Below are 25,965 nucleotides of genomic sequence, written 5' to 3'. Positions count from 1 at the left end.
TCCTCCCCCCCCCCCCGTCAGTCTCCCTCCTAATTCTTGATCTGGCCATGTGAAGCTTCTTGCTAGAAGATTAGGATTCTGCCAGTGCTTCAGACAGCACACACACACACACCCATCCACCAACCCACCCACTCACACACACACACACACACACACACACACTCCCTGCTCCCTGGATAGCAGGCCTCTAGCACACTGTGAAATACTACTGCATCAATGGGGAGCTAGTGGCTGCTGGAGATAAATACTCCTCATTGATAAATGATTGCACTGATGAGCTGTTTGTAATCAGGTTTAAATTGTTATATCAGGCTGATTGGCTTTTATGAAGTATATTAAGTTATGTGTTCCAGTCCACAGTAAAAATCTCTAGGAAACATGTAATTTTATTTATCAATTTTACTGATTTTGCCATTAATTTGTAAAGTTTCGCATACTATTGAAAATAGAGGGTGGCTCATGATGTAAAAAGCAGGTTACTCTATAAAGCCTTCAAAGACACGAAAACTAGAACTCTACCTGAAACATTAAACATTGTAGCACACAATGGTTAGATTTAAACATATTATGCAATCTTTTTAGCTATGTTATCTGTAATACAAATTAAAATATATATTTTATAGCTGCAACTAATCTGCATAATCTTCTCTTGTTTGTTTGTAAAATGTGAGAAAATTGTGAAAAATGTCCATCAAAAGTTCCCAGAGCCCATGATTAAATTTCTTGTTTTGTCTGACCAAAACCAAAATATATTGAATTTACTATAACGTAAAACAAGTGAAGGCAAATCCTCACATTTGAGAAGCTGCAACCAAAGGATGTTTTGACATTTTTGCTCGAGAAATGACTTAACAGTATTAAATAATTACCAAAATAGCTACATACATTTTCTGTTGATCAACTGATAATTTCCTCTCTATCTATCAAGCCAGCCTTTGTTATTAGTCAATGCCTAGCTTGCATGAGCCTTTCCTGCCACCAAAACATAACACATGCTGTATGAACAATACTTAAGCTAACCTCCACTATCATCACTTCACAAATAAATGATGAATCAGACTGCCTTTGTGTGCGTGTACTGTAGCTTTCATCTGATTTCATGTGGATTTCATCATTCCTTGTCTAAGCTCGGCTGTTGCTCCAATCCACTCGCATTGTATCAAACTAGATTCCAGCAGTATAGCCCGACAGAAGAGAAAGGAAAACAGTGCTGAAGCCCCTCCATCTGCTCTGGCTAATGATGATGCTCTCCCTGGCCTGGAGCAGAACTGTGTGAGGGAGATTTACACCCATAATACCCCTGGGGCTCCGGAGCTGCACCGCGCTCCACAACACCGTCACTCCATCACTTTCTATATGATAGCTGGCAGAGCAGGTAACAATGGACCAGCAACAATGTCTTTTTGTATTACTGACATGTGCCTTATTTGGTTGACATAACCTGCCTCGGTGTCTGAGGAGTGGCACTAAGCGCACAGGAAAATGGATGACAGCTACACCATTGAGACATTGTGCAGTTGTAACAATCATAGCAGACTATGTTTTTAAAAAATACCCAGCAGTGTGTGTGATATGAGGCGAGTGAGAACAGCAGTGACTGAGGGAAAGGTGGCTGTCTTTGCGATGCACTAATTGGAATGATGGCAGGAGGGGAAATCAGGCATCACAGTGAGCTAAACTGAAAAGAGCTGCCTTTTTCCATTTTCTATTATAAAGGTTTATAAGTTGTAATTGCCCTTCAATTTGGGAGCTTTAGACCCACTATAAAGCTCTGTGTGGGACTAGCCTTGACATCTATCTCCTAAAACAAGTGAGTTAAACGGTGAGAGGCAGAAAGAAAGACAACGTGCAAGTCTGTGTGTGTGTGTGTGTGTGTTTGTGTCAGAGAGAGAAACTCATGCAGGGCGGGATGTAGAGAGCTTCACTCCTCAGGGATTGAGTGTTCACACACAGTAAATGGAAGTGGCACAGCTCTGACCTTTGAGCCGCAGCATACGAGCAAAGTGAAGGCGCTGTCAAAATATTGCTTCAGAAATGACAATCCACCTCGCCAGTCCCAAGTCTTGACATGGCAGGCAAGTGGAGAGCCGTAACCTGCTGATCCCAACATTACAAATGAGGGGATTATCATGACAACAAACCGCAGCTCGACACATTGCATACCCTAAAGATATTCTGGCATTGCCCCTTATTATCAGGAATGTCCCACACAGATAGCCAGAGATGACACCAAAAATCGAAAGGAATAGGATTTGTCATGTGTCAGGATCTCCCGTAAACTTTCAAATCAGGCTTTACAAAATAACATTAGTATCAGCGTTGACTTTGACGATATTATATTACACTTACAGTTCCTGAACTTGGGATTTGGCAGTAGAGCAGCTTCTTCGCATCTTCATTTACACCCATGTAATACTCAAGTCCACGGAGAATAACTCAATCATAAAGAATACCAAAATATCACAAGCAAATTACTAGTGCACTGAGAGGAAGCTTGGGAGGAACAAAGACAGGCAGCCATAATTATATCTTGGCGTGTATAGCATGTCAATGGGCCACCTTCGTTCTGGAGGGCATTCCCCTGGGCCCCTCAGGCATCAAAATGATGTCCAAATTATTTTGTGCTCTATTGCAGCATGGAGCGATTATCATATTTACTGGTGGTGCATTATGACAACATTGATGTTTACACCTGTCTTTGTGAGAAGGCAAGGTTTACACTCTGTAATTTAGCAAATGTACAGTATGCATATGAGCTTGTTGGCAGGGATTTAAATTAGGTCAGAAATGGAATACATCAATAGCAACCCATATGTGCATCTTTCTTTTTCTTTTTTCTCCCTCCCCTCCCCAGCCTTCTTTGCTCAGAAGCTTGGCGATGAAGCAGCTTGACGACTGCAGAAGTGTGATATGTGCAAATCACATTTGCAGATGAGCTTGAAACTCCCTTTTAATATTCAGATATCAGACATCCTGCACTGAGAAGCCCGCTAAGACGCGATTCGAAGGAAAAAAGCAAGATCCGCGTCATTAAGGGAATCGTTAGAGGCTCGGTTTACATTTTACATATTTCACAAAAATGTACAACCAAGTAAAAACATCACCAGTTATCTGTGATAACAATGCAAATTTTTGTCAGAGAGCGCATGAAGATTCTGTCAAAATCCAAAGTCGCTCAGGTCTTTCTTTTCTTTTTTTTTCTCTCTGGCTTAACACCCTCAGCTTATTGGCGCTTTGATTTCTTTCATATTTTTTCCCTGAGAAGTCACACAGGCTTGTGGAGTCAAAGACAGTGAAAGGTATGTTTGCCACGAGGCACAGGAACACGTGTCCCCATAGCCTGCCAATAGCTCATCAAACACACAGGCCTGTGGATGGATGCAAGCCCGGCTGGCGTTTAGGACAGCTAAACAGCATCCGCTCTGCCACACAAACTATCATTGACGCCTGTTCACTTGCTTCAGTCAGAGCCACAAAGAAGAGCCCCTGTTTCCTGAACATTTTCTGCACATGAACGCACCGCGATGACACCACAACCACAACGTTGCTATTTTTTCTTGTTCATATACCTGTGTCGTACAGTAGCGCTCTGACAATAATTTTGCTGCTTTACGACCTGAACTTTTTCATTGGTTGACAGACTGTAGCCCCTGCAATTTCCCCCTACCTCCTTCATTTCCCCGTGTCTTAGCCCTGCGCCAAATTTGTCTCTGTGCCATTTTAATTACAGCCAAGGCAATCTTTATGGTGGTATTCTGCGAGAACACCAATCTGCAAAAAAGGTGATAAGTAGAACCGCCACCCAGCTTTGGTATCAGTAATAAACAGACACTTAATTGAATAATTTGACCTAAGAGGCTGCTGATCCTGGGAAGTAGCATGTTGGAAAAATTATTTTGAATATTGAAGACAGTTCAGTGTTTTGCATGATGCCTGCAGTAGGAGAACACACAGTGGATTTGGCTGGTTGCCCGCCAACTCGCCAATGTGGGCCATGGTGAGTCTTTACAGAACAGATAAGTGAGCCTTTGGTATCCTGGAAGCACTCAGATGTGTGTGTGTGTTTGTGTGTGTGTGTGTGTGTGTGTGTGTGTGTGTGTGTGTGTGTGTGTGTTTGGGGTGGGGGGGCCACGTATGCATGAGTCTGTGTGCAGGCGTGTGTGTGCATGTGTCCGATATGTACAAAGTGGGGAGGGCAAGGAGTGTGAAGTGTGCCCACTCAAGGTCCATCTCCAGCTAGCAGCCACATGGGCACATCCCCCTGCTTCCTTCTGCCCCAATCACACGTACACACACACACACACACACACACACACACACACACACACACACACATGCACAGCAGCTTTCCGCAGAGCCATAGAGACAATGACTTGCGGCCCCTTCCTGTTTAAGGATAGCTGTCAGAGGATGATGGCTCAGATTCAACACTGCAGCAGGTTCGCACAGAGCTCCCTGATAAAACGGAGAAAAGCAAAAGCCTCCGCTCTCTCTCTCCTCTCTCTCTCTGTCTGTGTCTCTGTCTTTCTCTCTCTCACTCCATCACTCTCCCTCTCCCTCCACAGTTCAACACTGATTTGACTGCTAGCATAATTTTGCAGAGGAGACTATTTGCAGATGCAGCAGAGTTATCAATCCGAACAGACACACAATCCGGGTCCAATGTCACTTCTCCTCATTATGTTAATGGTTAATACATGCAAATGAAAACATTCCGGCAATTTGATTTCTTTGAAGATAGTTTGCATATTGTCTTAGCCATAATGATGGTACACTTTCTCCCCAGCTTCGATTTATGCAAGGCTAGTTAGTTCATTTTTATCAGCTCTGAGTTCATTTCTAGGGCTACTGGAATGTGTTTTCCCCTTCCCCTCACTATTTAACTAATTAGGATTCAGGTACCATAAGCAGATTTTTCACGCTATTGGTGTTTTTCTTAATTAAGAAACAAATGAATTCTCCCCAGCAAAATAGATGGAACAACGGGATAGGGTGCCAGGGGCCAGATGCGGCGCTTCTTAATTAGAAGTCACTCCATTGTCTGAGGTTTTTTAATGAAGCTCCAATCTAAATGGATATCAAAAAAGCTTCTAGTGAAGAAAAAAACACACACACACCGGCCATTTAAAATAATAAGGAAATAAAGATAATGAAAGACAAAGGATATGTACTGGCAGCCCCGGCTCACACCTCCAGTTCAGTGCATGCAGTGCTCTCGTCACCTTTGGATGAGCCCTATTAAAACAGCTCGATCCCTTGCCTGCCCCTGCCTGCCTGCAGCCACGTCTAATGTTCTGCCAAGCCAACAGTGAAACACTCTCTCTTTTCAACTTCTCATCAAAGGTGGAAGTTTCATTACCCTGTGGATGGTTATCAACTAACTATTACGGAAAACTGTTGCAGCTGTCAACTTCCTGTCCTGCCTTGAAAAACAGTGGAGGCTAGCAGAATCCATGCTTATCATATCAATGTCATTTGTGATAGGCTGATGTTTTGTGCAAGGAAGGGCAATGCAACATTTCCAATTAGCTGGAACAAATTGTCACCTCAACACAATATGTGAGATAGAAATGGTGGTTTGCAATTAGATTTGAGCACCTGGGTTGTACATACGGTGTAAAACTAAAAAAATTGTGCAGATGGAACAAAAGAAAAGTTTTCGTTTTGAAGTTAATTTGCAGGAGGGTTTTTTTTTCTCTCTCCTGTGAATCCCAATCATCTCGGTCAGCCTCGCTGATGCTGCTGTGCTCGTGACTGAAGGCGATAACATCGGGGCTGTTTTTGACTGAAATAAAACCCGTAGCATGCCCATATGTGCTGCCAACCCCATCAGTTCTTCTTCAGACAGCATGGCTTAGGAGCTCCCAGAGGATGGGCCAGTGCCCACTGATACGGGCCCAGCAACCGTCTTGTCCAGGCCAAGTATCCCTGCGCCCAGGGGCTGTGCCATCAATGCCATGACTTGTGCCAGACTGGATACCACCCAGCAATCCATTTCAAAGGCTTTTTTTATGGATCAGGTATGCAGTGTGATTTTCCTTTCCCTTTGTAATGTGCCGTGTCAAAGGCGAGCTAGGCTGACTTTAAAGTCATATACTAGTTTTTTCCGCCTTTCATTTGGGAAGGAAACATAATTGATTTCTGACTTCCCAAATGTCAAGTTGGAAGAGATGAGAAAAAAAGAGTAATGTCCTAAAAATCAATCGGCAATATGGGCATGTTGATTTGGATGGTATTTAGTGTGTTGAGCTTTTATTTATGAATTGTTAATCAATTGTAAGCAAATACTGAAGTGTCTATACTATCTAAGTAATTCCCAGGGGAATTTTACGTTCATGGAGAATACCTTAATGAACAACAAATGTCAACAGCTTAATGCAGTATTTCTCGTCTAAATCAGCCAAAAAACACTGAAAGATCATCACTTCATCCTTTACTCATGCAGAATATTTGAGTGAAATACAATTTACTGATTAAGTTCTCCGGGTTCATGGAGTGAAAACAGATTTTTTTTTAAATAAGTAACTTTCTTAATAAATAGTCACATTTTTTAAACACCTCTATTTAGCCAAAAATTACCATAATCCTCTGGATGTTCACTCGTGTGTTCTCTCTCGTTTAGAGCATTACTTGTTTATTTATATCTGTGAATGAGATTAGAGGGGAAGATTACTTAGCGCAGACACATGAATAGCGATCAAAGACTGGAGGATAATGTAAGTCTTTCAGTGATTGCTCAGCTCTTTTCAAATCTACCGGTGGAGTATTAGAACAATGCAAGTGGCTGTGCTCCATATAGTGTGACAACAATAATACAAAATCCTCAGGGAGTGAACTGCATGTAAACACTCCTGATCAACACACAGTACACTGGCACAAAGTGTCCTCTAATGCACCAAAAATTAGCTTTGATCCTGACGAGGGCACGGCAAAGTAGCAATCAGGTTAGTGAAACGGCATCCCTTGTTCAACATAAACGCGGTTTGAGGCACGTCTGGTTCAGTATCTGCACAAAGTAATGTGTTTTACAGCCTGCACTGTTTCTAGAAGCTCAGCTGGGGAACATCAGCCACGAGTAAACAAGCAACATTATGTCCTCCTGATTATTCTAAACAAAAATGTGGACACCAATATGACACGCGCTCATCCAGATGATTTATGAAGAACGTTATGACAGCTGAATTGTCTTTTATTCAGTCTGCCTGTGCTGAACACATTTGGAGGAAGCGCTCGTCCGGCCAATTATCGGTGGCAGGACAGAGAAACCTGTCACTCGGATATACATGACAAATGAAGAAGGGACAGCACAGCAAAACACCAACAAATGAATCTTAAAAACGCACACATGTATGCAATCGCAAAAAAAATAAATAAAATAAAAATGGCATCAGGCTGCAGTTTTGACAAACAAACTTTGCAAGGAGAATTCATTTGTAGCTGCAAATGTGGGGACGGATCTTAGGACCAGTTGGCTAATTATTTATCCTGCTGGCTTTATGGCTCTCATTAATTTCCCCCCTCTCTCTCTTTACCTTCCATTGAAAGTCTGAAGTCAACCTGCATCTGGTGCTGATAACGCCGGGGTCTCAGCAGCCTTACAGCCTCCCCTCTAACCCACCCACACGCACCTCCACTAGAGAAAAGGAGCAGCTTTCATGCGCATCCACTGGATACTGCCATTAGAAATAGCACTCAAAACCACAAAGATGCGCTTGCTGAACTAGGAAAACACACAGTACAGTATGTTGGGAATAGGTTGTGCTGCATCTCTTAATTTAGTGGCTTCTATGGCATGACTGTTGTATGTTACAAGGCAAAGGAGGTGCTGCAGCGAAGGAGCTCAGTGGAGAAGTAGCATGAAATGTTTCTGTGACAGTTAGCACTGAATGCTTGGTCAGTTTCTGAGTCTTGGGTATTTACTCCTCTTGTGATTTTTAATTAAAAAAATATGGGTTTTTTTTGGAAAAAACATGTTTACATTGCTCAAAAAATGTGTAAAACATGTATTGGCACTGGTATTGAACAGTTACCCAGCCTTATTAAAAACAAACAAAATGAAGGGAGGATAATGAGGTAAGTTGAATTGGGCTGCCTGTTCTTGTCTGGCACTGGTAGCACCTTTCCCCTTTTCTTTCTCTCCAATCCTCAAAAAAAAAAAGTGACCACTTTTTTTTGGGTTGGGGGGTTGACTGAGATTGGCCCACTCATGGTGCTTTGGTGAGATCGCACCCCAGCAGGTCTGAGCTGAGACTATTCCTGCAAGCCCCCCCCACCACTGCCCACCACCTCCTCCTCCTCCGCCCCTGCCCTCCTCCGCTGTCCATCACGTTCACCCTGCGACAAAAATGAACGGCAAGCCCTCACTTGTGGGGGCTCATCGTCAACCCACCAATGAACCAAACATCCAATTTGAGCCATTTCTTCCAAGAAGGGAATTGATAGACTCCACACTGGCCACACTTTCAAATGCAACAGAGACACACAGTGGGCTAGAATTGCTGAAAAGCAAATATTGTCGACTTCTGCTGACTTCAAACACCAGTCAGATGGCAGAGACTACCTAGGCAGTAAAGAAGCTGCATTACACACAACACAAGAGAAAGGGCCTAAAGAACTCTTGGTGATTCCTTTCATGTTTGTCTTTACAGGGAACCCAGAGCATTCATTTCTCTTCTTCTATGCAAAGAAAAGTAAACATGGCACTCTCTGCAGGCTCATGAAATTGAACAGTTCTGAGCATAACGGCTAGTCCTTTCTTTTTCTTGTGTTTTAGAATTAGATGTGTTCGCTCTACCACAGCTTTGGCATAGTCAATATATATATATTTTTTTTTCAAATGCTTCAAAGATGAATTTGCATTTCATTCATGATACATATTTCATGCTAAATCTGTCACCATTCATGTGCCATTCCAGTAAACTCTGTTTGAAGTTTTCAAACTGAACTTTTGCTCAAACAGTTCAACGCACACATGTACAGGTCTGACCGGTGAATCAATGCACAAACGCACACGAACACACACAAACACAAACACACAAACCTAATGGGAAAGAAAACTTAGCCCAGTTAAGTTCTGTTTCAGTCTCCACAATGCCCCGGTGATGCTCTTTTGCAGTCTTATTGGACTATCAGTGCTCAGGGGTCATGGGCCTGGCCAGTCAAGATAAAACAAACCCTGATGAAATGAACTATGTGGGAACAGAGAGGGCTGCTCTCTACTGATGGAAGAAACCCAGTCACTCTGAGAGGTGAGACTGTAACAGTGTTGTATTGACCCGAGTGACCTGGCTCACCGCTTGAACTCTACCACACTCTGTTTAGAGAGGAAAAAGCAGACAATAGGGTTTTACTGATACACCATAGCTGTTTGGTGGCCAAAACAAATTATTAGTATGACGCATTTTAATCTCTGTTGTATAAATATGATGTCTATGCAGTTAAAGTGTTATATTTCAGGAACTAAATGGATAAATAGAATATAATAAAATCTCACTGCAGTTGTTATAGACACCAAACAAACCTCATTAACTTGAGTATTTTCATACTCTCCTAATTTATATTTCTACTCTTCTACATTTTAGAGGTAAATATTGTGACTGCTAGAGCGACCAGTTACTTTGCAAATAAAGATTTTACACACAAAACACATGTTAAGCTTAAGAAACATGATGCATTATAACAGATTTATTCACCTAACACTGTGCTACATTGTGCCAATGTGTTTCACCATATTATCCATGTGCAATGTCAGGGACATGTTGTCTAATTTTGGTTTAGTATACCTAACTCTATTTTGCTTTTACTTGTAATGGCTGCATTGCTACTGCACTGAATTTCACAAAACACTTCTAAATGTGTAAAAAAATAAGTTGTTGTTACATGAGAAATTTATGTATTGATGTTTTTCAGAGGGGTCTCAGTTGGAAAAAGGTAACATCACACAATTCTGTGCACCAATTCAAAAAAACTGTACGCAGCACAAAAGAAACAAATACCTGCATCTTCCCGGTCTCTGGCAGTGACATTTAAAATATTCAGACAGAATCTGACAAACTTGGAGACTGACAACAAGTAGGGCAGTTTTCAATATTCCACGGCATTTGATTGAGCCCATGACAAATAGTTATTTACCACTCTCAGATCAGAGACATACACTGTATCGTTATCATTGAGCTGGTCAATATACGTACATCACTTCCACCCAAAGGATTACACCTCTTATCTGAAATGATATTCAATAAAGTATGACCGCAGAAATACAGAGTGGAGTGTTCTTGCTTGGATCTGGCTTATGCTGTGGAAAAAAAAAACACTTTATTGGAATTAAGATCCAAGTCAAGATTACCTGAGGAAACAGCAGTTAGATTTCTGTTCCAGTGCCACGTCCTACACTTTATTCTCCGCTGCTTGGGGACTAAACCACAGTGTACTGTTCCCCACAAGCCACGGGGGTGTAATAGGATGCCTTTATGAAATATATAGAGACGCCCCAGCACCTTCCACAGATCATAGCATGGGATAGGATGGTTGGTGAGAAGGAGTTTGTGTGTGTGTGTGTGTGTGTGTGTGTGTGTGTGTGTGTGTGTGTGTGTGTGTGTGAGGCAAAGGGAGGGAAAGTGCCCCTGACTAATATGGCCTTGCTGAAACGCACCTCAATACAAAAAGTCAGTAAGGCAACCGCAAAACTTTCCCCATGTTCCTCTATGATGCTTCACGACCGTAATCTCAAGGTGCATGGGGTGATACCACTCACTCATTTGTGCTGCCTAATTAGCTGTTGCAACTTCCCTCCCCACTGCTGTGCCATCCATTCAGTGCTTCTAGCAAAGCGACCATCATTAGCTACTGTGGGATGAAGTTAACTCCACTGCTGCCAGTATGTTAGACTCTTCTGAATGTGGTCTGGACCAGTAGCAAGGTGGTTTGTTCTTAAACACAGTCATCTTTTTTTATAGTTTAAACTCGACAGCTGTCGTTAGATTTTCCCTATATGTGTTGTATGTAAAGTGGGTTTGTGGACTTTTAACCCAAATACTGAAATGACTCCTGTCGTTATACATTCTCTTTTCATTTTCTGTTTTATTTTTCCCTGACATCCAATCCCACACACACACACACACAAAAAACACCACCCGCCCCCCGCCCGCCCAAGCCCTGCACTGTATAGCTTTTCTTTTCTGGAATTTGATAAAGCCTTTAGTGAGTGTGGTTAGAGCACTTGGGCTGAGGATCTGATGAGAAGTGTGGGGTCTGTCACACACAAACACACACACTATAAGTACATTCTAATTAGCTGATGTATGCAGGACCTCATCCACGTTGGAGGGGTATCAAAAAGCAATCAACGCCCCATCCCTGATGAGCTCAGAGAGACACAGAGATCCACATTGTCTATGGAAAGATGATGCGTGGCTGGACCTTGACTCGGCTTTCCAAACCACCATAATGCCATGCAATCACAAGACATTATGCACAGATCTGAACCCCAAAGCCACAGGATAGAGAGAAAAAAAGGGAATATTGAGTTCATAATTCAAAAGCCTGATTATGATGGTTGCTCTTGTGAAAAGCTGCTGTTGAGAGCCAGAAGTGGGAGAATTGGCCTGCGAGTGCTACAAAATATGGTTATAAATGCAGAGGAGAAACGTGTTTAAAAAACTGTCATGATCAAGAGCAATACAGCACAGATAGCAGAGAAATCAGAGTTAAGATGACAACTCGTTGCCATGGAAAACTAAAAAAATTAAGTCAGCAGCGAGTGTATGAGGAGAATTTATGAAAGTGATTCTCAGTGGAGGGGAAATCAAATAGAAATATCAACCACAGCAACAACTCCACGATAACAGCATGAAATGACGAAAAAAATGAAATATCCTAAACATACGATCTAGGATTTTGTCACCCATTCATAATCTAATTTGACCCGAGGCCATACAGCCGATTCGTTTCAGTAAAGACCATAGGTGTTTTAGCTGCAGGCTCCAAAGGAGAGAAGCATGTGTGTCACACAAAGACCATCGGTTAGCGACGTACCGAAAGGGACTCTGTATCACCATCTTATCTTCAAAGGACTGGGCAGGGGCTCAGGGGAGCTGTGCCACCGCCTCGCCTCCACACAGGCGCACACAGAGGGGGGATTTGGACCTGCAAGCAGGAACCAGAGATCTCTCGGCCGGCACCCAGGCCTGGACCCTCCTCCAACTCGCCCGCGGAGAACAGGCAGGGTTCCTGCACACGCGGCACGACATCAGTGAGCTGATCCCCCCACCGCCACACTCCTCCTCTTCTCTCACTCTCCTTCCCTCCTCCTCCCCTGCAAACCCCCTCCGCCGACTGCCTGCCCATTTGCTTCCTGGCCTCAGCTTGACGGAGAGGATGGGATCTGAACTCAACTTAGACACAGAGTTTCCACATTTCACAGATGGCTGGGAGAGGCTTTGCATGGAGGTGAAGAAACAGAGAGAGAGAAAAGAGGGAGAAAGAGAGAGGGAGCCTCATCGCCGGCGCCGAAGCGGGGCCGATTTCACACCGCGGTAGTGTGCGCTAAAGCAGGCCGCCGTTAATCCACTCACTGAGGGGAAGGCCTGGAGCTATTCCGCCGCCCGACCGCCATCTCCCTCCACAAAGCCATAAATGGTGCATTATACAACTGGGCTTCAGAGACACTGCTGATATGCTGATAGGTGGCGGACAAAGACCAAAGCAACCACAGGAGCGGAGCCACATGCAGGACTGAGGGCCTTAGCGCAGGAGCAGAACAGCACACATGTATTCAGCCATGATCTCTCAAATGCTGTACTTGCTGAGGTGTGGACTGTTAGAGTGCTATATCTGCGCTTTTGATCGGGGTTAGTTCAACCTCTGAATTCGGCCTCGCGACAGGGATGGACATGCACTGGCACTCCTTCTTCTTCTGCTCTCCAACAAAACAGCTTTTTCCCCACCTCCATTCTCCCCACTGTGAATTCATATCTGCGAAGTTACCAAAAGTCATGAAGATGAGTCTTTGAACTTATGAAAGGCAATCATTTTGAATGAAAGGCGACAGAAAATATATAAACATGGGGGAATTTAAATAAATTGCCACAAAGAAAATCACAGAGAGGGCAGTGTATTATGTAACGATAAGACAGCCACCAGCCTAAGCCACAAAATGAGATGTTTTACATGAAACGAACAGTGGTCTAGATTAGAGAGCCATCCTGTTTAGACATGAAGCCAATTGGGTTGATATCACATGTGGAGAAAATTTGAAAGATAAGTGGGAACTATGAGAATTGTTATAATCCAAGTGTAACAAAAAGCTGAAGTATATTGGCTTTTCCCCCCAGAAGCACTGCACGATAAACATCTTTGATGAAAGAAGTTCATTACTTGTGCGCTGTGTAATGTAACATGCTGCATTATGCCAACCTACAGTGAGGCAGACTCTAAATGAAGCCTCAGGCATTTAATGGACATCATTAGGTGAAAACATATAAGAGATAATTATGGTAATTACAAATCCCTTTTATTCGCCCTGAGTCTTTGACAAGAAGGTTGTCATCAACCACTTCAAACAAACAAAAGAATTGTTGTCTCTTCCCCTAAATGATGTCCGGTTCCATTCGGATGGGAATTGTCTTCGGCTTATTCTTTTTATTGTTTGGTTAGTGGCTCTGAATGGAGGCTACATTTCTTTCAATAAAAACTTGATTAAAACAAGTGATTCACAATAGTAGAATTTGACTAGCATTTGCATAGCCACTTCATTACAAGTGAGACCTTGATCTTGAAAGCAGCCCCATACAAAGCTAATGGACATGTCTGTTATGTCTATAAGAGATGGACCCTCAGAGGATCCACGGCCTTCTATTCGATATCACAGACATCACTATGGGCACCCAAGGCCTTTCTTATTAAATTTCAGCTCCATAACAATAGCTAAAGGAACAACATGACAAACACTGGCTATATTACGGCCTGCTCTGACCAAAAAAATATCTTCTAAGTGTTTGTTTTGGTTAAAAATAATCTAATTGTTACTGTTATTTTGCCACACGGGGTCAAACCCAGAACAACGCTTATCATTTCATCTAAGTGATACAACTTCTAAGCAGCAAGAGCAGATGAAATGTTGTATGGAACATCTTTATGGAGAGACTGAGAGGCAATCGTGAAAGACTTGGGTGTTTATTTACAATATGCATCCAATCATCCTTTGTCACAGTTCCATGTTCGTCTTTTTTTCCGAAACCACAGAGAGACACTCGCTGGAGATTCCATTTTTGGCCTCTTTGCTACACAAACTCATAATATGGTGCCGTCTTATCAGATCCTGCTTACAATAACAGATTCACTTCGAGTCAAAGCTGTTGTTTAACTTATTCAGTCCCATGGGAAAATTCAGTTCAAACAAGTCAGGAGACATCTGCCAGTCCACAGCAGCTGATGATGTCAACGGGTCCCTGCTTCTACTAGATTCCTCCAGCACTTTCAATCATTCCTTGTGAGATTACTGCAATAGGATATTACAGTACAAACTATGACCATGTGTCCTGCTGCCACAAAGCTTAGCAACATATTACAGTTTGTCAAAGCAAGCTATTGCGAGGGAGAGATAGATACAGAGAGGAGGAGAGAAGCCATTGACCTTTGTGTCCTTCATATTTGCCTAGCTTCCCTTCAACCCCAATCTTAAGAGTGAAATCATCTGATCCCAAACTAACTGTCAGCTGGCTTGTGATGGTGCCGAAGCTAGCAGACATCAATCAATCAGATTTTGTCCTCGTCTATCAAAGGAGGCTTTTTTTCCTGTTTTGCCCGGGCTTATCATCTGACCCAGTTGTTATCCTGTTTCTGAAGCTTAAAAAAAAACTTGATTATGGTCAAATGTATGTCTCAGAGATTCACAGGCACATCCTAGGCTGAACCAAAAGGGGGAAACATTATTATCAGTATTTCGTCACAGAAATGAATGCAGGATGTAATGATTGTAGTTTTTCAAAATGAGGCTCTTAATTTTACCCTCATGCTGGAAATAAGGAGTTTGAGCCAGTTATCTTTGCTTTTCAGGAATGCGTGATAGCGTGAAACTAAGATAAAAATCCAATCTGATATCATAAGACAAAAAGGCATTTTAGTTGGCTACAGCACTTGCTCAATGTCAACAGTTTTTAGTAATTACCAGATAAGCATTCTCTGAAATACACAGAGAAAGAAAATTGGCTGATTCTGAAATAATAGCGGCTGCATCTCTCGCTGGATGTTTACTCTGCCACTTCACAAAGCCTGCTTTGAAATAATACGAAGCAGGAGACATGTGCTTTGCAACACGTCACTCTTTTCGTCACTGTCCAATATCACGCACACACCAATTTGCATAATTTACTATAAATATAATCGATCATCAAAAAAGTGTTCCAATTGGAGTATGGCTCCATTACGGCTATTTCTGTAGCACTGCTAATCACATGCAGGCAGATATGGCCACTGATCACATGATGTGTAAGCTGTGCTGTCAACAGCTTTACCAGCTTTGCAATGGTGCAAATCAAAACACAGCCTCTTTAAAGTATTAACGTGTTTTGAAGTTTGTTTTATATTTTCAGCATATTTGACATAAATTGTTTATCTATTTACAAAGCTTTGTCATTAGTGATTTTCCACGGAAGCCTCAAGATGCTATGTGTTTTGTGCCGTTCGTCTGGCGGGAAATGCTGATGTACAAATTGAACTGAAAAGCTTGTTACTTAATCCTCTGTTGCCACCTATCCCTTAACCATAGAGCCTGCTGCATTTCATTCCAATGCAAAGTTCTGCATCGCGCTGCCCCCCCCCACAAATACACTCTCAGTAAATCCTGCCAAGCCAGAGATTTACACTGAACAGCTATTAGGGCATCACTTTCTGGTGTGCCAGCTACTATCCTGCTCTGGAGAAGGTGCTCACCAAATTATATTATTATTTGGTGTATTTTTTAATTACTGAAACAATTTATGTGGATGAAGTCAAACTTAATGCTTGGCTAATAGTTTCACTGTATATTGCTGCTGACGTATTGTAACAATGCCTGCTGCAAAACGTGAGTCATATTTCCTGGGAGTCCCTTTCCTTTCTCTCATCCAAGATTCAGTCAAAACCCTAGTATCAATTTTGACATATGCCATGAAAATGTTTTGATTAACTGTAGCTAATTAAATTGAAATAAACAAAAATAATCTGAACACAGACATAAAAGTTATTTACATCTATGCAATGGAAGACAGACAGACAGACGGACAGAGGTAAGTGCTGCAAAGCGCAGAGCTGTTTCTCTTCTGGGCTATGGAGATGTCAAAGCATCACACAAATGTGATGAACCCAATATCCATATCCATGATACATCAAAACCTTGGCATGGCACAAAAATAACTGCAATACCTCAGGAGCAACCTCAGAAATCCCCTTAATTGAGCAATATCTCCATTCCTGATCCATGTGCATCACCAAGGTGAAAAGGGACTGTGCAAGTTAAATGAAAGAAGAATTCATGATGTGTGGCGGCCTCTCTTACTCACCCTGGCTATTTCCCCTCTTGGCAGGGGCCAAATAGAGAATGTTAAATGAGGCAATTGTGTCCCGGAGGCAAAAAGAGGAAGAAAAAAAAGAAGCAGGCAGTGCCCCTGCTCTCTGCTCCAACCCTGAGGAGCATTCTGCAGCATGATGAGGTACATCCAAGCACCCAGGCCTGCCACCACCCAAATAGCTCAGACCAGACCGAACTTCCCATGAGAACAGGCCACTCCACTCTAATACACATACAAATGCACTGCTCATTAGTCGAATTCCTAATCAAGCAGTTTCATTGTACAATGCACACAAAACGTACGGGTTCAAAAGAATATGCAATGCCAGTGAACATATTCACCCAAAATAAGAACTCGAGCTAAACCTCAATATGCTCAAATAGCACAACTTATTTTTATTATGGGCAGTCATGGACATGGAAAGTAACTAAGTACATCTATTCAAGTACTGTACTTAAGTATAATTTTGTGGCGCTTATACTTAGCTTCAGGATTTAAATTTGATGCTACTTTATGCTTTTAATTTACTAAAGTCAAACCATGTGCATGGTCATCTTCTTCTATAGAAACTATAGTTAGTAGTTAGTTTGGAGATCCACCTTAAAAATCTTTAGTTAAAAAAAGACATAATAGAAGTAAAAAGCACAACCATGACCAACTACAACAGTAAACCACAACTTATACAAGGATGCATCAGTAATAATAATATAATGTATAATAATAAAACACTCATGTGGGCCATTTTGTTCGCAACGAGCAGTTTTACCTTTGATACCTAAAGTAAATTTTCTTCTAATACTTCTCTAGTTTTAGATATTTTTTTGAGTGCAGGACCTTTACATGTAATAGTATTTTTACAGTGTGGTTTTGTTATATTAAGTAAAGGATCTATGCTAACCATTATTAATCATTTCTTCTATAAAATGTTACCAAATAGTGAAAATAGTAAAGTTCATGCTGTCAACAGTTAATTCTCACTGAAGACAAAGAAACCCAGTAAATATTCACATTTAAGAAGTTCATTTTAAAATGATTCGATAATCAAAATTGTTGCCAGTTAATTTTCTGTAGATCCACTAATCGTTTCAGCTCAACACAACTTTGCTAAGTCACAATATAATGATCACCATAAACAGTCAATGCCAGTATATACTGTAAGCCTAGGAGGCCTGTAAAAATACCAGGATGTAGAGTGTGATCTGTTCATATTCTGTGACGGTGGCTGCAGGAAACTGATCTCCCCTGCAGTCCCACTGTCAGCTATACAGACATACTCCACGGTGACACCTCTGATAATCAAAGCTTTGTCTGGGTCTTAAAAGGACGTACTTGAACAACAGCGAGACCAGAGGCCTTCTTTGCTGTAATGGCCTTTGGACATCAATATTTAAATCTTACATCTCTGTTGTGATTAGAATGCTGCCTTTCTCTGTTTTTTTTCACCCCTCTCTCTCCTGAAACAACAAGGTGGGGGTGAAAAAAAGGCTTAAATCGATGATCTTTGAGTCTAAACTAGATTCCTAAGCAGTTTGCCACTCTCAGCAGCAAGATAAGATAAACTCTCTTTGACCTAAGAGATGAAGTTGCCATGACGATCAGGGAGTCCACTTTCTCTATTGATATTTTGCTGATGTAACAACAAATGGAACTAGATCCTGCTCTTGATAATGGTGATTAATTAATACCAATATTGATCCCTACAAGCAAGAGACAAGGCTATTAACTTAAAGCAGGCTGAAAGTCAATTGTTACCTGGGGGCTCAATGGCCATCATTGATATAAAATCTAAATAAACAGAGAGGAATACGGTCAGGATAAAATGCACAACCAGCAGCAGTGAAGCATTAGCACATTTTGTTTTTGCACATATTTCTGAGACTAACATTTTGGTCACATTGTGACAGTTACAGTGCCTGAATGAAAACACAATGGTGACAGCTTGGAACGGCGGTTATTGGAATAGCAGTGGAATTCAGGAAAGAGGAAGATAAAGAGGAAACTGCATGAGGAAGTGACCTCCACTTTTGCAGCAACCCTGCCCACATTTCACACTGCTGTCCAGGCACTGCAGGCTACAGCAACAGAGAGGGCAGGAGTAGGAACCGTCAGTCAGTCCACCGGCTGCCAGCTCCAGCCCATCGAACACATCACACAGCACTGCTGTCAACAAAGGAAACAGCAGCTGCTATACATTCCACTCCATATAGCTGTAGAGTCTGTGACATAAGCAGCGTTGTAAATACTTTCTCTAAACAAGAAACATTGTACTTTAGACACAATAGAAAAAACATTACAAGAAGATGACATTCATTTGTATTGTTGTTTTGTGTCAAAAGTGAGGAGGCAATTGGGGATCCTTCAGCTAAGACGAGGCAACAGCACAAGCTGTTATTGGCAGGGAACAGATGTTTGAGGGAAAGTTGGCATTCAACTACCATTCTTCTTCTGACAGAAATCAACAAGAGGAACACAAGAGACACGCCGTGATTGTCACCCAATGAAAGAGAAACCCTTAAATATACAGGGAGACTGGCATGCAAACATTGTTTTGATTTTACACCCCCAAAACATCTGACTGCTGGAGTTGCCAGCGTTTGTGGGCCAAGGGTGAAACGCAGCGTCTACAACTTCCACAGCATTAGCACGCTCTCCGTATACAAGGCAGCAAGGCTGAGCTAAATTGTAGGAAATATGGACGAGGAGTCTGCTCCCTGAGAGAAAAAAAAAAGTATCAAGCTAACAGCTCCGATCCTTCTGCTAAAAGCCACATGCTCGTCGCACATACTGTACATGCACCAATGTATACACAAGCAAACACGCACACACACAAATTCAGATATAGGATGTTGGCAGTCAGTTCAGTAAACACTCCCCTCATCCCTTACTACTGTAATCTGCCTCTGATAAATGCCCCTCAAAGATAGAAACGTCACCTGATATGATAAACAGTATGCTAACGTTACATAAAAGTGGCCTTATGCTAAGGACTTGGAGAGATTAACAGTAGAGCGGAGATGGAAAAAAATGGTTGCTACGATAAAAAAAAAACAGACTTTTAGCCCCAGCGGAGAACCTTGTTTGGCTGTTGTTCAGTTCCAAACTGACTGGTTGAAAAAAGCACAAATCTTATTATATTAATCCAAAGGTTGTACATACATTAATTAGCATTTAAGGTATAAAGCAGTAGTAGCAGCAGTTAACAATTACAAATAAATAAAACAGTTGGGGTCATATTCCTCAAAGGCCTTAATAGTATAGATATAGACTATCAGTCAAATGATGCATCTAAGAAAATGAGACAGGAAAGACATTATTTACTATAGCATCACTAGTTCCTCCTCCAACATAATCAAAACAAAATAACAAAAAGGATAACTGTACACTGCAGTGGAGACTGAGTAGACTGAGTAGATTAGACAATTTGACAGTATGACATAGTGGTAAGCTCTGGGGAGTAATGCACTTGCTGCTCGGTTGCTATACAAACTTACAGTAAAGCAGGATAATCACTACAGTATGGTGCTTGATTCTGGTTGGACAGCGTCGAGTAAAAGAGCCAGAAGAAGCAACATGAATTCTCAGACGGTTCATATGGTGAAGACAACAGTAAAGGGGAGAACACTAAGTCAGTTTAATAAGCACATTTGACATTAGATGTCCGCCCATAGCCTCAGAGGCCCGCTTCAATATGTTCCCATAAACACTGGTGGAGGCACGCTCCCTACATCATCCAGATTCCCCTTTACGCCGTGAAACTTTGGGGGGCAATTTTACAGAAAAATTACTCTGAGGGGCCTGGTTTCAATTCAGCCTGTTCATATCTTTCCTTCCTATTAAGCATCAAAATGTTCTCCTCTCAGTACGAATAGAGGTATGGACACCACCAGCAGCCAGAGAGAGTCGGGGGGGGGTGGGGGTTCAGGGAGGACAGGAGGGAGGGAGAAGAGAGGATAGAGGGAGATTGGTGGAATTCACACATCATATTACAGCAGCTAATCGCAATCCGCAGAGCATCAGCGATATTTTCATCATCCCTGTCAAATTCTACTGACCCGCCTTGGAACGGCTAACAATCTGGGCAATTTATTGGCATATTGGCACGGGGTGATAAGGCTAAAAACAACAGCAGCTAGCAGCTGGCCCTGGGAGATGAGCTGATAACATTGATATGTGCTCCCACACAAAACACCTCCACCACTATCTCCTCTTTCTATCTAACTGTTATTATAATAAAAGTGTATGGGTGTTTTTGTTTTCTTGGAAAAGCAACAAGGGGAGGGGGATACAGAAAGGGGACCAGAAATATATTTATATATATTATATATAAAAATCAGATGTAACATTTCACAGAAAAAAACAAGGGGTGGAAAATACATAATTTATCACTGTATTATCGGGATATCCAGGCAGCCTAATCAAGGAGCACTGAGTGACTATTTTTTGCCTTATCATCCAAAGTGGTGGAAACGGAGAAGGAATTATCAGCCAGCTGCAGATTGCTGGGCTGGAATTTTAATGGTAATAATCGGGTTTCTGATGGTATATCTTCTCTGCTTATCTTTCCCATTATCTGGCCTTATCTCCCCAGTCATCGGAGCAAATTAATGGTGCTCTTTCAGCATCGCCTTTTTATCACCGCTCAGAGAGCACCCAAGGGGAAAGAATAAGCAAAATATTAAAATACTGCATAAATCACAATTTTAGATAACAGTCCAATGTATGCAGGAGGGGGGTGGGGGGGGGACTGCGCCCAACAACCTTTTTGTCCTTTAGAATGACTGTCTGTGCTGACTTTCTGTGCAGTGCCTCCTTTGCCTTTTTCCCAGAGTTCCCGGGGTAGGAGAGAGGATCTAGGCTCCTCGTGACCTTTCTGTTTCTAACTACAGCTTGATTATACGACTGCACACCAGCTCCATATTAACAAGATCTTACACATGACATACTAATTCACACACGAACAGGTCACACTGGCAAAAGCATAACACAAACGACAAAAGACTTCCTTTGCTCGACAACAAAATTTGGATGCTACAATGGGATTGGTCCAAAAATGAGTGGGCCTATCACGTCATACGTTGTCGTGCTTCTTCGCTGATTAGAAATGATTGCGGGTTTGTGGTGGATGCCAGCAAAAGCACAAATAGGAGCTCAAAGATAGTTAAAACAAAAACATGCTTCTGTAAAAATAATAATTTTCATTCATGTAAGAAAAATAAGTGCAAAAACTATATTTATTCATTTAAACATTTTAAACTATAGCCTTTTCACCATCAACCAAAAAAATAAAAATGGTGTTACTGCTGTAAACTGCAGATTTTTCCAATAATTTTAATGTAATAAAATGCACAGCACACTATTAAAAAAAAATCCAATTTTCATTACTTAAAGAAACAAAAAATAAAACCAGATTCCAAAAAGATTGCTTTAAAAACTTGTACAAAAAATGTACAATCAATAAATATTGAATTGGTGAAACAACAATAATTACGTGTAAAATTAAACAAGACAACAGACAAACCTGTTGTGTCGCAAAATCTGTCTCACACAACTGTAGTAAAAAAGCTCTTGTATAGCAGGATGCACATGCCCTCATGAGTTCATGCATGTGAGCTCACACACATGCAAACATATACACCCACACATGGACACACACACACACACACACACACACACATACAAATGTTGCCTTAGTTCTAACTTCTCCATAATATCTTAAAGCACAGCTAAACAGCATCATAGGCACAATGCAAATTAGTGGAAGTGGTTTAAAATTGGATATTCTGACCCCAAAGCAGCAACAGTCTGCTTTTAGCCTCTTCCAGCATACTGCACAGTGGGCAAACTGAAAACACACACTGTACACACACTCAGATGTCAGCTGTATTTGAGATGTGAAAGTGTGTTTATGTCCATGTGCTTGTGTATTTGTGTGTGTGTGTGTGTGTGTGTGTGTGTGTGTGTGTGTGTGTGTGTATTATAATCCCAACATATTTATGAATAAACTACAGGCTCTTTAAAATCCTTAAAATAATGAAAAGTTGATAAAACCATTCATATAAAATATCTTAAAAATAAGTATTTTGACTAAGATTGAACAATGGGAATATGGCACGCTTTTGAATTAATGTAGGTTAGACTTTATTCAAAAATGTCTGTGTATTAAAAAACAAATAACAAACCTCTACATTTTAGGATAAAGCTGTATGCATTTTCATCTAAATTTGAAAAGCAAATACGTGTAAACACTGCAGAGACAAGGTCAACCCTTTACCCAGAGGAATGACACTCCTCAGTGAAATTAAAATTAAAACATGCTATTACTTGCCACACTTGCTCTTTTACTGCAATACCAGGAGTCACAAGCATCAACACTAGTAATCGATATTTATGCCATCTAGCCTGTAGGATACTCTGAAGTTTGAAAAAGAGTGTGTGCTTGTATTTACGATCAGACACCTGCAAGAGACTGTGTATATGTGGAATTGGGGGGGGGGGGATGTAAGACTGTGTGCAGGAGTGTGTGTGAGACACGTGTGTCTATGTGTTACAAATAAAAACATTTAATAATGACACAATTCAAAAACATTTTAAACCCACTGCACAACACAGATTCAGTATTTACCATTGGCCTATAATTTAAAATTACTGGCGATTAATTGGCCTAAAAAGCTTTAGTCTGCACGCCAAAAGTGCTGCACTGCCTGATACAAAATTCTGGATGAAAACTAGAATGGTCACATCAAACAACCAACGAAATAACTTCATTTTGCTACAACTTGGCAGCGTCGGTGAAACTTTTCAGCCAGCAGCACCGTGGGATTTGGATTGTAAATCATCTCTTCAAAAACACAAAATACGTGCAGAGAGAGACTGGTGCGTACGGACCGTGACAGGCAACACATGAGTGGCGATAGTTGAGCGCTGCTGAATCAGCTTCAGCGTGGTCACTATCATTACAATATTCTGCTAACTCTAATAAGCTCGAGGAGACGCGGTGTCACGACTAGACAACATTAAAAAAAAACAAAAACTTACGTTTGATCTGCCTGGGGTTGCTCTGCTTCCTTCGGGACATGCCTGCTGTGCGGCTGGTCAGTGAATCCAGGTGTAGTACTGACAGATCGATAGGTTCTGGTTCATCCAAGCAGCCGGTTTAGGTTTTTGTCTGATGGAAATTGAGAAAGAAAAAGAAGAAGAAGGGGGGCACCAGTACTTTTTAGGCACAAGTCTATCGTTCCGTCTGTCTTTCCTTTATCTTTCTCGTCTCCCTGGCTCTGGCTTTGGCTTTCTCTCTCTCTCTCACACACACACATGCACACCCTCCCTCTCTCCCTCTCTCTCTCTCGCTCTCTCTCACTCTTTCTGAGCACAGTTCTCCGTGATGAGGCTGCGCTTCGCCGCGATCCGCACGGACTGACTGGGGAGGTGAAAGCGTTTCGCGCTTTTGTTTGAAGATAAGGTTTGTTCCTCCCCGGGTACCGTAGCCGCAGCTTCGTGAACTTCACTTGATCCACAATTAGGCTACTTTAACTTTCAGTTATTAATTAGCGTCACCCTTATTGAAGGCCCCTGTTCTGGGGGTAAATATAAAAGCAGATGGAGAGAGAACCGAGCTCCAGATCATCATGAGGCATCACAGTCACAATATAAACAAATCATTTGCCTCGCCTATATTTCAGGTAAACATTTTTTTCCACACCTTTTTTTTCTTAAAGGATCATGTTGCCATTTGTTTGGTTCAGCTTTGAATGATCTATGAGATTAATGTAACAGCTACATTTTTATTTTATCCATTAAACACATAAAAAAAAGAGGTTTAGGGGATAATGCTCCACTTTTGCACCAGGGTAATTTAATACAGCATGTGGTCTCATATCACCAACAAATCTGAACCTATATTGGTTAAATACACCCGGATTAGCCCAGTTGCTGAGCTTCCCCCATAATGCACTCTGAGAGGTGATCAAGTTTGAGATGCCATGACCTCATATGACTTGACCTGGTGGCCAAAAGCTTAAAGAAGTAACTTTTTTAAACACACACAAAATCTATAATTCAAAATTATACAGTATTTAAAAGCCAGGTGTTCTCTGTACCTGAGCCTTATACTTTTTTTTTTTACTGTATATATAATTATAACTTTAAAATATATTTATTTTTTCTGTAGTTCCAGTGAGAGGCAGTACTCTGCTTTTTATGCTTTGTTTATTTATCAGTGTTTAAAAAACTGTCAATCAGAATATGAAAAAAAAATTCTTACCGACAATTAGTCTGCATATGGACGGGGAAAATATTCAGAATATTGAAAGAGAGCGAGAGAGAGCCTTCAAATCATTTAGATTTTGAATGCCATGTTCTGAATAGTTGCCCAAACTGGAAATCACTCTCTTCAATTAGCCAGTTGGACTGCCAAGGAAGACAAGCAAGTGGCCTGTGAAATTATCTTGTAACCCAATTCCACAACTTTGGAATGGAGTCTGAAACTACAGAATAATTTATGTGGCACACGGGTCAGCAGTGGTTCACCTTGAGGAGAGCATCTGTCCTGCGAGACTCCTTGGTTTGTCTCTTCCTGCACCACCCCCAGTCCTGTGGTGGCTGAAGTTTGTTTTGTTTTTCTTCTTACATACAGCTTTGGTCATGATCCAAACGCAGAGATGTCATGGGACGGTGGTAGACAGTGATTCAGTATCTCAGCTTTGTTGCATTGTACTTTCAGAGTTTCTGTTAAGAAATGAGAGAGTGATGGTCTATTCAAACAAAGTAAAAAAAAAACTGTTAAATACAAAAACAAGTTAATACGACATGGGAATAAAAAAATGTGTGTGTGTGTGTGTGTGTGTGTGTGTGTGTGTGTTTCTGTCATACACACAATAAACTCTCCTAAACTCCACAAGTAAAATTACCTTGAAACCCATAAGAAGGTTAAAAATAAAGCAGTACTACACAATGTCTAACATTACCATGCTAAACATCCATAAATAGAGTTTAATGGCCATATTAGAAACCCAACACCAAAATCAATAATGATTTGTGGTAAGAGCAACAACATAGTGAGAGAGTAGAGTCAAATTGCCAGCTGAAGATTAATTTAACGCCACTCCTAAATCCTCTGAGACTGGAGCGTGGTTCTTCTCTGCTGTTCCTGAGCCCCAGTGGCTTGTTTGAAGCCGTCTTTGATTGACAGGTACAAATCTGCGAGAGGAAGAGAAAGCTTTTTTTCACTGCTCGGACCAGATGGTTGTGATAATTAACATGATACTGTTTCCATCGCAAGGGAAATCACTGACACAAGGTTGGTCATATTAATAGGTTAAGGTATACTGTATGCTGTGGAGATGCTGCACAGTGCACTCACATAATCTGATTATAGGGGGAAAGGTTGATTTAACGTGCTAAATCATTTGATTAGAACTGC

At 41.4% G+C, this 25,965-nt stretch overlaps 1 protein-coding gene across 2 annotated transcripts in view; it reads right to left on the bottom strand.

Annotated features, from left to right (window-relative positions):
* zfpm2a (zinc finger protein, FOG family member 2a) overlaps nucleotides 1-23,972 on the bottom strand; it is a 115,275-nt gene extending 91,303 nt beyond the window's left edge. For both annotated transcript variants that reach the window (XM_038712182.1, XM_038712183.1), the window contains exon 1: nucleotides 23,583-23,972. In XM_038712182.1, coding sequence (XP_038568110.1) covers nucleotides 23,583-23,622 — 40 coding nt within the window. In that variant the 5' untranslated portion in view covers nucleotides 23,623-23,972. The remainder of the gene's footprint in view (nucleotides 1-23,582) is intronic.
* Between the last annotated feature and the right edge of the window lie 1,993 nt (nucleotides 23,973-25,965).

The sequence above is a fragment of the Micropterus salmoides genome, unplaced genomic scaffold, assembly GCF_014851395.1.
Source record: "Micropterus salmoides isolate LMB-PRFRI ecotype aquatic unplaced genomic scaffold, ASM1485139v1 Ms_hic_scaffold_11, whole genome shotgun sequence".
Lineage (NCBI taxonomy): Eukaryota > Metazoa > Chordata > Actinopteri > Centrarchiformes > Centrarchidae > Micropterus > Micropterus salmoides.
The sequence above is the reverse complement of the archived record's forward strand: the minus strand, read 5'-3'. Positions and strand labels throughout refer to the sequence as shown.